This window comes from Microcaecilia unicolor, chromosome 7 (genome assembly GCF_901765095.1).
Source record: "Microcaecilia unicolor chromosome 7, aMicUni1.1, whole genome shotgun sequence".
In the NCBI taxonomy this organism is placed as follows: domain Eukaryota; kingdom Metazoa; phylum Chordata; class Amphibia; order Gymnophiona; family Siphonopidae; genus Microcaecilia; species Microcaecilia unicolor.
In genome coordinates, this window is record NC_044037.1 from 241887871 (window position 1) to 241906234 (window position 18364).

The 18364-nt window shown below is 39.8% G+C and overlaps 1 protein-coding gene across 6 annotated transcripts in view; it reads left to right on the forward strand.

The window, feature by feature from the left end:
- The window catches only part of RBMS1 (RNA binding motif single stranded interacting protein 1), a 381888-nt gene that overhangs the window by 350237 nt on the left and 13287 nt on the right, over positions 1 to 18364 (forward strand). For 5 of the 6 annotated variants that reach the window (XM_030210712.1, XM_030210714.1, XM_030210716.1 and 2 more), the window contains exons 7-10: positions 3800 to 3915; positions 4715 to 4764; positions 4865 to 4958; positions 13977 to 14027. In XM_030210712.1, the coding sequence (XP_030066572.1) occupies positions 3800 to 3915; positions 4715 to 4764; positions 4865 to 4958; positions 13977 to 14027 (311 nt within the window). The remainder of the gene's footprint in view (positions 1 to 3799; positions 3916 to 4714; positions 4765 to 4864; positions 4959 to 13976; positions 14028 to 18364) is intronic. The other variant, XM_030210715.1, reaches the window with a different exon arrangement.

The following is an 18364-nucleotide window of genomic DNA, read 5'->3' on the forward strand; positions in this document are numbered from 1 at the left end:
TATCACCTTTCTGTGGCTTAGAATTGGTTTCCAATTCTGTCCATCTAGAGCATTTATGTAAAGAATGAAAAATGAATCTAATTAATGGAATGGAATTGGTACCTAAAAGCTATAGAATCTGTGTCTTCCTTTTTTCTAAATCAGAAATTTTCTGTGCTTTTTAGATCTTCATGATACTTATTCTTCACTTCTCTACTTTGTGGTGAATAGTCAACATTTGTACTTATTTTGTACCTGGGGCAGTGGAAGGTTACAAGGAGCTGCAGTGGGAGTCAAACCCAGCTCCCCAGGATCAAAGCCTGTTTCACTAACTACTAGGCTACTCCATCTCTGTATTCATTATACATACCTAAAAACAGAACTGTGTGTGGCCCTTGCTGAGAACCCTTCCAGAAAAGGATTGCAAAAAAGGATGTTCACATAAAGTTAAACAATTCTGCAACATGGCTCTTTCAAAAATATGTAAAGTAATCTTTCTGAATGAGATTCTTGACCTTATATATTACATTTGTGTTTGCGATATAGACTTCTATGAAAATTAGTAGATTTTATTGCATTAGATTTCAGTGTTTATCTCTTTTAATCGATGTATTTTGAGGATGATTTTGTAAAAATAATGGGGTCATTTTACTAACCTGCGGTAAGCTGTACCACACATTTACCACAGCTTAAAATGACTTACCACAAGACACTCGCAGATGTCCTGTGGTAAGTTCCTAATCTTCGCGTGCTACCCACATTCTAAAAAAATATTTTTGTGCAGAGGGGACGTGTCTGGGAGTGGAGAGTGGGCAATTCTCTGCTGATCAGCACAGCTACGTTACCATACGCTAACCGATTAGCACAGGATTCTCGTGTGAGCCCTTTCCGCAGCAATGTGTGTGTGTGTTTTTTTTAATGGCCGCACAGTAATGGCAACATTAGTCCATGGCCATAAATGCAAAAGGAAAATCAGCCATTTTACTGCTGCGGTAAAAATAGCCTTAGCATGTGGGAAAAACTCACATAAGGGCACGTTAATGTCACTTTATACCGCAACTTAGTAAAAGGACCCCAGTGTAAAATTACTCGTAAATGATTTATACTATTGTAATCCACCTAGAACTGGAAAGGTTAAACAGAATATAAATGTCCGTCTTAAATTAGAGGACAAAGAATTAGAGACAAAAAAGAGTCTGTTGTAACATAAATATCTGAGCAGACATGCTCAACAATCAAGAAGTGGGAACTAAATAAGGCCATCTTGCTAGAGAATGACATGCGGACAGTGTTTGTCCCTGCTCCATTTCCGTGGGTTCTGTCCCATCCCCATGGGCTCTGACTCCATCCCCATACTGTCCTTGCAGGCCCTATCTCTGTCCCCGCCCTGTCCCATCCCCGCTGGTTCTGTTCCTGTGGGCTCTGTCCTCATCTGCAGAAACCTCGAACACTTATGATTTTATATTTAAATCTTTTTATTAAAGTACAAAAAGGAACAATATGCTGTGCAACTGTGTATAAATTACAAATAGAAAATAATAACAACGAGCAACTATAATAACCCCACCACCCTCTACCCTTCCAGCCCCAACAATAGCTGACATCTGCTACCCCAAGGAATCCTAATCCACCATGCTAAAATGTCCAGGGGTACAAAATACAACCCCCGTTCTGTATGCCGTAGCAGGGGAGAAATGCCCTATGAAGCACTGCTATGATTTTTTAATTTGTGGATGAATAAGTCATCAACAATCTCAGGATTCATTCTAGCTCTCCTGTCTTCCAAAGTTCTTCCTGCAATCAAAGACGTCTTCTTAGAAGATGTGCTGGTAGCAGGAATGTACAGGATCCCCCATTAAAATTTTGCTGGTTGTGGCCAACATGTTTGCTTGGTTTTCCAAAAACAAAAAATCTAAATATCGTTGTCTGCATCACTCAAAAAAGAAATAACAGTCCAGTTCATTAACAGACTTCAAAGTAGAAAATGACACAGGTTCAAAGTTTGTCCCCATCCCCGCGGGCTCTGTCTTCATCCCCACCCTGTCCCCTCAGGCTCTGTTCCTACGAGTCCCTGTGTCATCTTGCTTCTATGCAAGGGTTCAGAGCCGCTTGGTACTAAATGTCATGTCATTACAATCCAAAAGAAAGATTCCCAGATGTTTTCAGTAAACTCACATATTATTGGGCAGTAGCACAAATCCATACACAAATCCATACCCCTGAATTCTATAAAGATTGCCTAAATTTGGTTGCGGATTCCAGGTTGGCGCACAAACTGAGGGCCCTGTTTACTAAGGTGCACTAGCGTTTTTAGTGCATGCTAAAAATTAGCACACGCTAACCGTGTAGATGCCCATCGGAATATTATGGGCATCTACACAGTGCACTTCTGTCGTGGCTTAGTAAACAGGGCCTTAATTAACGAACTGTTAATCAATTAGGTCTTATGCACAGATCTGCTTATGCACTATTCTATAACACTGCGTGCCTAAATTCTCGTGTGCAACTCAAAAGGGGGCATGACCATGGGAGGGGCATGGGCACTGAGTTATTGAATAGGGTTGTTTACTCACACTGTTGCCAGCAGTTGCACCAGGTTTCAGCAAGCGTAAGTCCTCGCTCCCAAAGTTGGGTATCTGAATCTGCACTAAGCACTGTTCTATAAAGATGGCTTAGTGCTAAGCAACCTTTATAGAATTGGTGCTGAGCACCTAACCTTGAGCACCATTTACTGAATCCGGCTTATGATGTCCAAAGTGAAGCACTCACTGCTCTGTTTTATTACACTGTGGTCTATGAAGAGAGATGATAAGATAGAAGCATGCCAGCCTGAAGTGGTCACGGTACAGCCTTAACTGCCACAAAAGCAATGCTTTCGGGACCTTAAGGGAATGTTGGTTGTAAGTTTTTTGGATTTGTTCTCAAGGATATAATCAGCCAAGAGCTGATCCTTTACTCAAAATATTGTCTGACATCTTGAAAGTTGTGAAGTTTCCCTAAAGAAAAGGGGCTATTTAGTTCAATCATTGACTAGCATCAAAAAAGGTTTCCACAAATAAAACTGCTTATATCATTTGGAGAATGTTTGCTGGTGTTTGGGGAAGATTTGACATCTGTTTTGTAAGTTTTGTTGTCTTGGTGAAGTTGTCAAAATAATTACATTGAGGACGCAAGTAGTAGCACTGACAGTAATACCATATCTTATAGGAGGAAGAGAATTATCTTCCAACTCAGATTTTATTTAGGGGAAAAAGCTTAGCATGCACTAAATGCTGTGCTTCCTATTTTTATACCTAAGGGTCAAGTAACGGTGCAAACTAATGTCCGTTAGCACTTGCTAAACTCTAGTTTAAAGGCCCCTAAATTGCTAATTTTGATTAGAATTCAGTTAGCAAGTGGGAATTTAACTGTGGATTTGCAAGCACAAATAATATCACCTTTTCAGCAGTAGGCCTTGGTTTTCATGTATTTTGACAATAAAATGGCTTCCTTGGTGGCAGTTGGGTCTGAAAAATAACTCTGAGAGCTACAACCCAAACCAGTAGACCTCAAAAAAGACCAGATCAGGGGGATTAATCTCCAAAGATGCTTTAATTGAAATTTACGTAAACGCTAACCCTCCCCAGACCTACTTCCAGGAATGCCTCCATATGCATACTGGTTACCCATGTATCAGAAGGGCAATTTATGAAAGCCTCTTTTCTGTACATAAATCAGTGTGTTAGCCTTTGAAAAGTGCTTTTAGGTAAACATAAAAGCACGTATTTAGTGTTCTAAAGGTTTAAGATACGGTGCCGATAATCTTTTTCTTTTCACTTAGCTCCTCCAGAGCCATTGCTGTGCAAGTTTGCAGACGGAGGGCAGAAGAAGCGACAGAACCAGAGCAAATATGTCCAGAATGGAAGAGCGTGGCCTCGAGAGGGCGAGGTGAGACTTGTAAGTCTATAAATATGCGCTATGTAAGTTAAGCAGGTATTTACAGAATAGTGCTTGGGCAGAATTTTGGCTTTTATGTGCATAATGGATGCATAAATGTTTGTGCGTGTGTTATAGAATTACCCCTTAATATGTTATTTGCTACCATAAGTTAACTATTAGTGCAGCAGATATGGCAGAGCTGCTAACACCAGCTCAGCAGGTGGCATTAAGACCATTTGTATGATCTGCAGCGTTTGGTGTATTGTCTCTGCATTAAATCTATGGGAAGATTGTTGATGCACCCCTAACACTAATGCAGAGGCTTTGCAGTTACTGTATATTCATTTTGGCCATTAACATACAATAACTGAACATTTTAAACACATTTACAGTGAAATATTGGAGAGTATTGGTTGCCAGACCCAGGGCTTGGATGGTTACTTTTGGTAGATGTGGGCTGTGTTACTGTAGCAATAATATGCAGATCTATAGACAAGTGCTTTGGTGGGGGGGGGGGGGGGGCTGGGACAAAGGAATCAGATTCTAAGATGATAAAAACTTGTAAACATAAGGGCAAGTATGAAGTCAGAGTTGAGAACGTAGGCCAAGGAATGCTTTTGATTCCCTTCTACCTAAGGAGAACTATAGTATTTTCAGTTTTTGGAACCATTCTGTTAACACTGTTGTATCATTTAGGTCTTTATTTGGGGGAGCAGTTAGTGCCAGGAACAGTGACATTTTTAAATAATTATTTCCTTAATAATTTAGAAAATGTTCCTCAGCTTTTCTGCTCTAAATCCTCTGTCATATTTTGTAGGCTGGAATGACACTCACCTATGATCCGACTGCAGCTGCTCTACAAAATGGGTATGTTGAAAACAGATTAACTTTAGAAAAGATGTAGTTTGCAGGAATGTTTCTTGATGTTTTTTTATGCAATAATATTTTTTTTCTCTTTTGTTTGTAGATTTTATCCTTCACCATACAGTATTGCAACAAACAGAATGATCACTCAAACCTCTATTACCCCTTATCTTGCGTCTCCTGTTTCTACATATCAGGTCAGTACTGAGAGCTCATTATTACAACAACAACAAAAAATGGCAAGGCAGATCTTTCAGTCCCAAAAGTGGATGCAGTTTCAAAATTTCATTTATTTATTAAGATTTATTAACCACATTTATGAAGAGATTTGTCAAGGCAGTGTGCAACCGAAAATGATGATAAAGGCCAGAGTTAATTTTTTGGGGAGAGAATATAAGTGTAAACAATTACCTGAAAATGTGTTTTGCTTGCCCTCTTTTGGAATCGTTCACCTTTTTCTTAAGTATTGATTTAAGAAAAGGAGAAAATTCCACAGAACAAACTGCGAAGAGTAGAGCTCTGGACTTTTGCCCAAAAAGGTTTGACCTAAGAAACAGAAGAGCCCTTGAGAAGTTTCCATTTGCACAAAATTTTTTCTCTGAAAGAAGGGATTAAGGGCTCTTTCTACTAAGCTGTGGTAGAAAGTGACCTTAGTGTACCTTTATGTGGGCTTTTCCCGTGTGTTAATAAGAACTGACACCTATTTTGTAGGTGGAAGGGCCTCATGTGGTAATCCTGTGCTAATCAGAGTGTGGCAGTGTAGGTGCCCCCAGATGTGGCCCCTCCATGCAAAAATAATGAATACTTTTTTGTGTGCAGTTAGCGCATGCCAATTCAAAACTTACCGTAGGACGCTTGAGCACATCCCGCGGTAAACCATTTTAAGCTGTGGTAAGCGCATGTTAGCATTTACTGCAGCTTAGTAAAAGGACCCAAATATGACTTCTCTAAGAGGATCATTTATTAATAGTTAATTGCACTATCTGATCATAGAGCTGATTAGTAATTATTAGTACATGTTACTGTTTGATCTCATAAATAGAAACAAAAGTTCAAGTTTCAACTTTGATTATACTTTCTATGAAATGGCACCGAAGCCATTTACAAGTCAAACAGGCTAAAGTAATCCATAAACCTATGGAATGCACAAATAAAGTTACCTAAACTGGGTAAAAACAGGAACACGTGATGGAAGAATGGGAGTAGGCTTAGGAAGAGAAGATGATACATAAAATCATTCTTCAGTCAGCTCATTTCAGGGTGGCTCGGGCTTGACATTGTGGCCATGAAATCACCAGTTACAAGGTTCAAGAGGAAAATGACTAATGAAAGTAAAAAAAAAAAAAAAAACCCTTAATTTCTTATGACCAAGTCAAGGGTCAGATCATTTCAGAAGGTTGGATTATATGGAGGATCGAACGTTTGGACTATATCAAGATGTCTTCCTGAGTGTGGGGGTAAATTAATAAAATATTTTTTTATTTTTGCATGTAAAGCATGCCTTATATATGGAAAATGATTGTTACAAAATTGCACTCAAGTATACATGATAGATATTCAGGCGGGGGTGAGGAGATAGTTTGGGTGAAGTTGAAATAGAATTGTGATTTATAAAATATACAAGCACACGTTAAATAAGAATAGCCATACTGGGTCAGACCAAGGGTCTATCTAACCCAGTATCCTGCTTCCAACAGTGGCCAATCCAGGTCACAAGTACCTGCAGAAACCCAATAGTATCAACATTCCATGCTACTGATGTAAGGGCAACAGTGGCTTCTCTCATATAGCAGACTATGGACTTTTCCTCCATGAACTTGTCCAAATATTTTTTTAAACCCAGATTTGCTAACCACCGATTTCACATCCTCTGGCAATGAGTTCCAGAGCTTAACTGTTCACTGAATGAAAAAATATTTCCTCCTATTTGTTTTAAAAGTATTTCCATGTAATTTCATTGAGTATATCCTAGTCTTTATACTTTTCGAAAGAGTAAAAAATTGATTCACTTTTATCCATTCTACACCATTCAGGATTTCATAGACCTCAATCATATAACCCCTCAGCTGTGTCTTTTCCATGCTGAAGAGCAGGGGTACTTCTGGTGCCTATGTTGCCTTTATAAAATAGGTGCCTTTTTGGACAGTGTACCCCTTATTTTAAAAATTATAATCCTCCTCTTCACTCTCCGAAATGTACAAAAAAAAATTATAAATTAAAACACTGCAAAATACATAGGCTAGAATTATATATATATATATATATATATATATATATATATATATATAAAATAACCAGATAGCCAGTACTAAATACCAACCAGATAGCCACTACTAATCAATAAGAATGCAATTATATAAAAAAGCTTTTCATTGGTACACCCTCTCTTATACACTTATTCTCCATTTAAATTGCAATCATTTCAAATAAATGCTGTTGTAAATGTAATGTGATGAGCACCATGTGACTAACAGCCCACACCACCTGATCTCCTCTCTCCCCAGGACTCTGTTTGTCTCCTGACCTCCTCCTTAGACAGCTGATACCTGGTGTGCATTCCTTAGTTCTCTGTAGTCTTGATTGTAGCCTATCTGCATTGTGTTGGCTCTTCAGGCCCACTCCTGGTACCAAGTTAGGGCCCCAGGACTCAGTCAGAACACTCACAGAGCCATCCAGAATACTTTGCCTCTAAGGAATTGCTCAGAGACAGACATTTAATAATTACTATCAATGTCATGGATAGGGCTCCTCTTTACACTTAGGGTGACTTTTCCACACCCCCGGTCATCCAGTCCAAACACCTCTGTGAAGATTCTCCCTGGATCAAACCACAGTTCTGGTATGTCTTATGTGCCCACTGGCACCTCTTATATAAATAAACATATTCGGTTAGCAGGCTTCAGATGCTATGCAAATTAGGCAACGATATGCAGATCAGCTCCACCTAGCATTCACTAACCACTTTGTTGGGGGGAATTCTTCTTCAAATAGTTTATAAAGTAAATCTTCCGACTGAGCCCTCCTTCAGGAGAACTGGGGACTCAGTTAAACAGCCACCACCCCTTGGACAGGGCTTTAACTTCCATCATAATCTTACAGTCCTCTCTTCCACCCCCGACTGTTAATATAACTGTCTTAATTCAAATGGCACAATGTTGCCTCCACAATGTGGTTCATATCATAGTTTTTATCCTTCATATCATCCTGGCATTTAGATAAGTACTTTGTTTCAGATCTTTCTGGATCTTCCTTTCAGATCCGTGCCCTGGGGTTTCCAGCCCGCTGTAGTCCATCTCTCCAGTTTCCACTCACCAGTCGCTCTACATCCTTTCTACTTCTCCAAGGTCCCCTTCCCTTCTGAATTCCTCCTCCTGGGAAGTGCCTTTTTATGGGGCTGCTAATAGCTTCCCCACCCCTCTCTGGATCCCTCCTCCTGCTTCTAGATGGGCCTAGAGCCTTCTTAACTAGGTCCACCAGTTAAAAGGGAAATGCCTTCCTCCATTCTCTGATGGGCCCTCCTACCCTTAATCCTACAAAGGCAGACCATTTCCTTCCAATCTTCTACCTTTTGGCTGTCATCTGTAAGATGGAGCTCCCTCTAGTGGCCCTTTTCAGGTCATTATCCAGGCCTTTTCACTGGGAGAGCTCCCCCCAGTGGCTTTTTTATGTCAGGACAGGACCTATACTTATCACAGTAAACAATGTGAAATTATCCTTAATGCTTGAGGGAGACTATTCCAAAACCCCCAATTGTTGCTTTAAGAAACATTGTTTTGTAGCCTGATTGATCATTAGATCTTCAAGAGGGGAATCTCATGATTATCAGCCTGACTGGACCACAAGTATTATGGTAGTTAATTCTTAACTAACCTATCCTCCAAGTGCAGAAAGCCTGTTCCTTGGTAAGCCCCAAAAAACTAAACAAGATAACTTAAACAAAGCCCACAAATCAATAGGTAACTAGTAAATAGCTTTTAAAATTGGGGGAGACACATTCCCATTTAGCACTTCAATCATCTGCCAAATTCTGAACTTGTGGTAGTTTACCTAAAAACTGTTAGAAAGGACAGCATAAAATAGTATTACAGTAGTCCAGTTGACTAAGGACTACTGCCTGTATCACAGTTCTAAAATCCTGTGGGCAGCGATAGGGTCAAAGCTGCCAGTGTGCTGTGGAAACCATGCTTTGTTGATCAGTATAAATACCTGAGTATCCAGAGTTAATTTGGAATCCAGTTGGACCCCAAAGCTCTTTCCTTCATCCAGCTGAATCCAATCTAGCTGAAATTTTCAGGTCAGCAGGCTCAGGGATCCACTGACCCATAAAATTTAAGTCTCTTCAATATTTAACATTAATTTGGCTACAGGCCATCCGTTTTACCAAACTGAGATAGAGAGCTCTTAATACCCTCTAGCGCCTCTAATAAAGTAGAATGAATTGGAGTAAAAAAAATTAAACATTGTTTACACACGTGCAAGGCTTAATGATGTCTGTTACTGGATGGAAATAAACATTAAAAAGAATTAGTAAGAGTGGTGCCATATGCTGTAGTACGCATCTCAAAAGCCTCCAATGGAAACTACACAAACCTATATGTCAGGAATGAATGAATCCATTTGAGAACCTCAAATGGATCTCCTTACCCCTGCCTCTTCAAGCCGTTGTAATAACATGTGACAAAACAATATCGAATGTGGCAGTACAATCAAAATGGACCAGAAACCCTGTTTGTCCTGGTCCAAGGATTGTGTCATATCATCTAATAGTACTAAGAGCACTGTTTCTATGCTCAAACCAGCTCCAAACCCAGATTGTGCAAAGTCCAAGGATGCACCCAGTTCCAGAAGTTTCCACAGCTATATTGTTATACAAGATTATTAGCTAGAACTGGGTAATTTGAAATAGGGCAATAGTTAAATGGCTTCCCTGCATCTAATAAAATCGAGTCCTAGATATACAGTATCTTACTACTCAATTCCCCTTCATTAGGAAAAGTGGAGGGGCCTATTCCCCCCCCCCCACCCCCACCCCCACGTGCTTGTACCACTGATTGTGTTAAGTACAAAATGAAGGGCATTTCTGTTTCTATTTCTCCAGTGTTGCAGTACTTGTCGAGTTCAACTTCTTGGGGTTCCCAGATCAGTTTTGGTGTTCATATTTCTATTTCTAATTTGTTATCCCTTGTTCTGTGTTTGGTCAAGGTCTGTCTGTATTTTGTGTGTGAAGAAGTCATTTAAAGTTGTGTTATGTTTGGTAGTAATGGCAGGTATGGGGCAGGTTACTTTCAAAGGATGACTCTGCTCTACAAATAGGCAACCATTCAACCAAAATCACTTACCAACAGTGTGACTTACTGGTGTCAGACTACAGGACCCAAAATTGTTGCAGCTGAATACAATTAAACACAAAGGAAATAAAACAATTTGCTTAACATCTTACAGAGAAGCAGTGTCTGAAGAGAGTTTGAATTGAGCTCCAGGATTCCTTCTGACTCGGGGGCACTTTTACTAAGGTGTGTTGAAAAATGGGCTGTGCTACTGTAGGTGCGTGTTTTGGGCACGCGCAGATCCATTTTTCAGCGTGCCTGTAAAAAAAAAAAGGCCTTTTTAAAATTTTTGCCAGAAATGGACGTGTGGCAAAATAAAAATTGGCGCACATCCATTTTGGGTCTGAGACCTTACCACCAGCCATCGACTTAGCGGTAAGGTCTCACGCGTTAACCAAGCGTTAATCATCTACATGCGTAGAATGACGATTACCACTCGGTTTCTGCCACGTGCCAGAAAATAAAAATTATTTTCCAGTGCGCATAGCGGATGCTCGTCAAAAAAATGAAATTACCGCATGGGGTAACTCCAAAATGACGCGCTTTGGCCGCGTGTAGGCACCTCTGCAGCTTAGTAAAAGGGCCCCTAAGTTTTCTAATCACTTGAGAACACCATTTCTTGTCTGAGAACTACCCCTTCTCTCTTTACACGGAGAGCCTGGTTATCTTAATAGAAGATAAATTAAGCTAATATATATTTCTCCAAGATGCTTTTTTTAATGCGCCTTCTGTTTTTATCTTTGCTAACTGTAGCAAAGTTATAATAGACTGTATCATTCCATGCAACATTAACATAAATGTCAAATGAATTCATAATAGGATTCTTGTGTTGAAGTGTTGCTTATTTGTCTTAGAGCATCAATTTAATTATCCATATTGAATTTTGTAAAATAAAGAATGCTGTGTATAGTTGTAAGTAGGTTATTCATGGGCCATCTGTGCAGCTCACACACTATATTTCACACTGTCTTCCTCAGCACTTTGATTGATTCTGGTTCCATCCCAAACAGTTGTGTGAGAAAATATTGTTCTATCTTAAGAGACATTATTGAGAAATATTTGTTTCACCAAAGCGGTGTGGCATTTTGAAAAGAACACGATGGAATGAATTGAAAACATTCTGGAAAAGCTACACATCAACTCCTAATGATTTGCTTTGATTGATTTATATTCCACTTATATTCCATGGCTCAGGGCATATCACAACTGTAAATGTGTATAATCAAAGCTCACAAAATAATACAATAAAAACCACAACATTAGATAGCGACAAATCTAGTAAATCTGATCTGAGGAGGAAAAAAAAGTGTTGTGCCTGGGATTAATAGCATAAAACAGTGGTTCTCAAACCTGGTCTGGAGGCACCCCGGGCAGTCAAGTTTTCAGGATATCCACAATGAATATTCATGAGAGCGATTTGCATTCATTGTGGATATACTGAAAGCCTGACTGATGGGGGGGGGGGGGGGGGGTGGCTTCCAGGACCAGGCTTGGGAACCACTGGCATAGGAGTTGTCAATGGAATTTTGAAAATAAATTGTTGTTATTGTTGCATCTCTAAAAATAATAATAATAAAAGAAAACTTGCTGGAGCAAGGAACTCATTTTGATACACTGATCGTGATGGGTCTAGAATTTAACCAGCCAAAAGTGCTACCAAAATTGTAGTACTTTGGAGAACTTCACATTTCTGGTAACTCCTCTCATGCAGACATATTTGTACATGCTTGTCCTCTTTCTGAGTCATACTGAAGCCTATTCAAGCGATTAAATGCATAGCTGTGGGAGCCAGAATTGCCAATGTAATAGCTTTCAGGACATATTGTGGTCTAATGATTGACATCTGTTTCATTCATGACTCAGTGTACCATGTAGGCAAAGGGCATTTTCCTAATATAGACACCTCCCTAACCTTTATTTTATTCTTCATTATCAGAGCTAAATTACTCCATTTTGAGTATACGTTGGTGATATAGCCATTTGTAGACTTTCAGTTAGAGTGGATACTGTACAAATCATTTTACCCTCGTTAATCGGTTGTCTGAAAAGTGTCCTCCCTTAATACAGCTGAAAGCTCATGTGTTCCCCATTGCACATACTGCAAGCTACACAACGAAAAGGCATTCCCAAGATCAAGGAGGGACAAATGCACTCTTAGATGGTGTTATCAAATTTTCATGTGAACTTTTGGTCGCTATAAACTTTAACCAGCCAGCACTGAATATTTGGCCACTTAAGTTTAAGCTGACAAAAAAAAACCCTGAATATTCAATGCCGGTCACCAGAAATGGCCAGGCATTGAATATTCAAGCTCATTGCAGATCGCGGCACTTAGCTGGCCTACCTCTTGTAGGCTGAATATCGTCTGGCATGTGTTTATTTAAAATATCTCTCAGGTCAAAGCAGATAACAACCAACACACATAGGCAAAATGAAGAACTAACATAAACATAACTTTAAAACAAAATAGATAACACAAATTCATCTACTAAAATAATCACACAAAATCAAATCACAAATAATTACATTTATAGACTGACCAATCTTTCTGCCAGTTCAATATGATCACAAATTGCTCAGAGACTTACTTTGCTCTGAGTACATTCATTAGCTCAATCAGAGGTGAACGACAGTTGAAAAAAAAAAAAAAAGAACATTCAGCCATGTACGAAATGACATTACATTTGTCATCGGGGGGGGGGGGGGGGCAGTTCATCCAATAGAACCATTTGTTGAACTGCACCAGAATGTGCCACTGAAATTGCCCAGGAATAAGTTATCATTTAACAAACTTATTGGAAAGTTTGCACATCAAGCAAATAATCCTCTGACTACAAAGACGTGGAAGGTCTATAAAATCTGAACAAACCAGCAGTGGCCAATGGGCCCTCATTGCTTAAGGCTTTTTATGTACTAGAGTATAGATCGAATACACACTCGACCAGCAGCCAATGAAGAGTGACATGCTCAAATTGTTTTGCCTCCAACAACATTCATGCTGCTGTGTTCTGCGTTACTTGAACGAAAGATTTGTACACATGGCAAGTTTCAAAGTAAAAATATATGCATTCTTTCGCTTTCAGAAAAGCTCTTGGATTTAAAGCATATGCAAGCCTTTGCCCTGTGTGGACAGTTTGAAAAATTACCCTCATGGGTACTTCAATAGTAATTTTTAGTTTGAATAGAGAACCCCAAATCTTGAAGCTAGAACCAAGGTGAAGGGCCTGATGAGCCAAGCCTGAGTTACGCTTCAGTAATTCCTACTCTGTTGACCTATTTACAGCTATTTTACTTCTGTTGAAAAGCAACACCAAGTGCCACGTCAAAATGGTCTTACCCAGTGATACCTTTTAGACCGGGAAAAGGATTCCAAAAGGTTTTTCTGCCTTTCTTTTTCACCTCTACTTTTAGATTTGACAAGTTAGAAGGGAATCTGTGAAATATGGTAAACATAGTAACATAGTAGATGATGGCAGAAAAAGACCTGCACGGTCCATCCACTCTTCCCAACAAGATAAACTCATATGTGCTACTCATATGTGCTACTTTTTGTGTGTACCTTACCTTGATTTGTATCTGCCATTTTTAGGGCACAGACCGTAGAAGTCTTGCCCAGCACTAGCCCCACCTCCCAACCACCAGCCCCGTCTCCCCCCACCGGCTCTGCCACCCAATCCTGGCTTCTGAGGATCCATTCCTTCTCAACAGGATTCCTTTGTTTATCCCACGCATGTTTGAATTCCGTTACCGTAAAAGCGGAACATGAACTGCTGTTGGGACTATGATGATATTTTTTGTTTATATGATAATGAGCAATGGTGGAAGAAAAAAAAAAGATGAGGCAACCAGTCATTTAGAATCTCTGGAAAATCTTTTATCTTTTTCTAGATGCAGAGTCCTTCTTGGATGCAGTCTCAACCATATATCATGCAGCACCCAGTAAGTAGATCATATGCCTCTTCCCTGCACTCGGTCTTGGGTGCTCTGTTGACTTCTTTAATTTGTTGTATTTAGGAAAATATTTATTAAATTATGGTCAGCAGGTTAGCATGGGATTAGCTCAGACTCGTGCTAATGGTTTCTGCACAGTAAAATCAGCCAACGCAATAAAACTCGTGCTTTAACTGCTTAGCATAGGTTGGGGCAGGACTGGAGAGAGTGTGTCCAACACTAAAGTTAGTGTTTGGTTCATTACCACATGCTAACTGTCACCACTGCCAAGAGTGTGGGTGCACTCAACATCACCTCAAGAGCTGAACATCAGTATTAAGCAATCATCTGTATAGCAGCAATATTCAACCACTATCCTAATAGCCCACTGGGCAATTCTGTAAATTGACGCCTTAGTATAGATGTCCCAACGCCATGTGCTTAGCACCAATTCTATAATGTTTATATTTTTCTGGGTTATTTCCAGTCCTCAAGACACCCCAGACCAGCTGAAGGTATCCTGAACACAGGAAATTCCCAAGGCTGCTTTTAATATATAACAAAACACAAAGATTCACTCCTGCTATACACTCTGTAGGTAAGTGCAGAACTATGATCTATAGCAAATAGTTTATAAAGTAGCCTCAATAGCCCAGGGAACCATTAATTAGGACTCCACTGAATTGACCAGCATCATAGGCTCCTCCAGCCTTCCGAAAAAACCCACAGATAACTAAAAAAACTCCCTATCTTGTGGAGAAAAGATACTGTGAACAAAAAACGGAAAGCGGGGTATTTTAATTTATATGTCAAAGTAAATGCACATCACTACAGAGAGTATTAAATGGAAGTAAAGAATTTATGTAATCACTTCATAAACCTCTTGATAGTGTGAATTGAAAAAAAGATTTTTTTGAAATGAAACACAGTTACATAGTAGACTAATCGATTAGAATCAATTCCAGCACTCAAAAGCAATCACTTATCTTGAGACGTAGATTTTTTGCCTCTTCTGAAGCCAGAGTGACCTGATTCCACGATGTCAACAATTAAGAATTCCAAATAGCTGGTTCATTGCTTTCAGTCACACATTACTCCGGTTATAAAGTTGAATCTTTTCAATGTGGGTGATACTAAAAAAGTATTTTTCTCACTCGCAGTGTCTTACAAACTTTCCCGACAGCAAGGGACCCCACTGTTTCGCAATCTTCATCAGGAGAAATGTCAAAAAACAAAAAAGTTTGTTTCCTTTCAATCCATCTTTTTCTCCCCAAGATAGGGAGTTTTTTAGTTATCTGTGGGTTTTTTCGGAAGGCTGGAGGAGCCTATGATGCTGGCCAATTCAGTGGAGTCCTAATTAATGGTTCCCTGGGCTATTGAGGCTACTTTATAAACTATTTGCTATAGATCATAGTTCTGCACTTACCTACAGAGTGTATAGCAGGAGTGAATCTTTGTGTTTTGTTATACATTACTGCACTCCAGACAATTTAAGATTTGTGCTTTTAATATATACAAATGGCATCTTGGTTCAAAGATGCTGTTATAGAATACTAGTGTAAGGTTAGCAATGGCGTGCCCATGTACAGGCATGCTCTCTTAAACCATGTCAATGGCAGGGGCAAGTTTATTTATTTATTTAGATTTTGCTCACACCTTTTTCAGTAGTAGCTCAAGGTGAGGTACACTGGGTATTTCTCTGTCCCAGGAGGGCTCACAATCTAAGTTTGTACCTGATGCAAAGGAGAGTTAAGTGACTTGCCCAAGATCACAAGGAGCAGCAGTGGGATTTGAACCGGCCACCTCTGGATTGCAAGACCGGTGCTCTAACCACTAGGCCACTCCTCCACTCCAAGTGCCAAGTGACCATGCATCATTTTTGGTATTCTGTAAGCTGCATACTTAGAGGCAAGCCCATGGCCCACCCATGCTCTGTCCATGTGTACATCCCCCTTGCTGTTTGGCATTTTGGCAGTTAAGTACTACCTTATTGACTAGAGCCTAATACACATTGGTGCCTAACTGCCACTCTATGGTGCCTTTGATGTACCCAAGTGACGCCTACCTCTTTAAAGAATTGCCCCCAGGTTTTACCTTAGGACTGATATTCGAAGCAATTTAACTGGGCAGGAACGGCTCCTGTCCTTTTCTCTGTCAATCCCAGTCACTGATTCAGTGGTACTTGACTGGAAAGTGCCATTGAATATGAGCACAGACCACCACAGCACTCTCTGCTTACTGCTGGAGTGGTCCCCAGCGCGGAGTCTGGGCAAGGGTGGCAAGTGCCTAGTTATCTGCAATTTTCAAACCACTACCCAGGAAAGTTCTCAGATAAAGTTAAATCACTTTTATTATCGACCTGGGAATGTATTCCCTGCTTCTAGATCATGTTTACAAAATGTTGTTGATATACATGTTAAGTGACTGACTGGAAGAAGTGTAAGTTGGGTGCAACCTAGGTGGAATAAAAGCATTGCAAAGCCAACTCCAAGAGCTGTGAAAACAGTGCATAGTTTAAAGTCAAAATCTTTATAAAACACAGGGCTTCAGCGTTTTATGGCATATACTAACTGTTAAAGCCAGTGAAATATTTTGTTCTCAAGCTATGTCAGAATAATATTTAACCCTCAAAGGTGAAATATTAAACAATTGTTAAATAAACTATTATTTAAATTTTGGAAAAACATTTTCTTTTTTAGTTGTTCTCATAACCTGGTAACAGCCCATGAACTGGGATCAAATCTGAGTTTAATCACCGCAGAATGTAAAAAGTATTTTTCTATGTGAAAATAAAGAAACTTTTAAATAAACTGTAAAAATACTGGTTCACCAAAATCCAAGTAAAAGTACTTCTACAAAAACGCAAGTGCTGATAAATGATATCTCACTTGAGCATCAGCAAGTGTGTGTGTGGATGTTAATTGGGCTCCTTGAAGCAGCTGAAGCGAAACGTGGCCTATGTTGGAGACCTGTAGAAGGGTATTTTCAGCATGATGTCTAAATCCGACTTTGGATGTTTTGCAGAAAACATCCAAAAATCCAGTAGTGAACGTGGTGGTTTTCAAAACAGAAAAGGTCTATCACCTATGTGCTGAAGTATGATATGATGGAACCCAAGTGGAAACAATGTCAGACAGTGGCGGTTGGTCAACATTGAAATCACTGAATGTCCCGGTGCTGGGAATTTGTATAAGTAAAAAAAATTCTCTGGTCTTGTATATTGTTTTGTTTATATTTTATGTGTTTATCGATTTAGATGTTCTAGAGACCCCTGATGCATGCATATGTTCATGCTAAAACACAGCTGTGTCGGGTCGTAGCATTGATGCTGGCAATAAAGGATTTCTGGTTCCTATTCTTCTTGCGGACTCCATTTTTTTGTTATTTGGATTTATTCCATTTGTGGAGGTTTTTCCTTTGTTCGTGGTTGGATTTTAGTAAACCATTATTTTTGCAGTTTATTTTCACGATTATTTAAAAGCTTCTTTATCTTCACATACAAAAAGGCTTTTTACATTGTGCAGTGATTAAGCTCAGTGGTGACAGCAGTTTTGTTCCGGATTCAGAGACTGCTACCGCTTCAGGTTATGAGAACAATTAAAAAATGTGTTTCCAAAATTGTAATTATTGTTTAATTTTTCACCTTTGAGAGTTCTCGGTTATACTGTGTGGTTTATTTTTCTCTGTTTATCTACTTGTTACCCCATTTTTTTGATGCGTTTCTCTCTTGAGAATAATATTTACAACAAGACAACATTGTACCCCAGACAGGAAATAAAAGTGCATGTGATTGCAGCAGCGCAGTAGGGATATTTCGGTACATGAAACGATAGCACTATAGAAAATAGTCAGCGTGTGTCACCTGGGATTTATTGCATAGAACTGACAGTGATCATACCTGTTGTTGGCATAATCTGCAGATATGACTTTTTTTTTGTATTCTTATTCATTTCTGTTGCTAGTGTTTGTGAACTTCATACCGTGTTTCCCCGAATATAAGACACTGTCTTTTATTAATTTTTCCTCCCCAAGACCCGCTAGGTCTTATTTTCAGGGGAGGTCTTATTTTTTTTCGAGGAAACATCAGGGTCACCGGTCCCCCCCTCCACCCGCCCTCCGTCGCTCCCAACCTGAAACGCCTCCTTTCACGTTCCTTCGCAAGTTCGGAGCAAGCAGCAGCAGGGCAGACCTCTCCTTCCTTCTGTGCCCCGCCTTCACCTGACGTTACGTTATGTCAGGCGAGGGCGGGACACGGAAGGAAGAAGTGGCCTGCCCTGCTGCTGCTTGCTCCGAACTTGCGAAGGAAGGTGAAAGGAGGTGTTTCAGGTACCGGTAGCTCCAGGAGC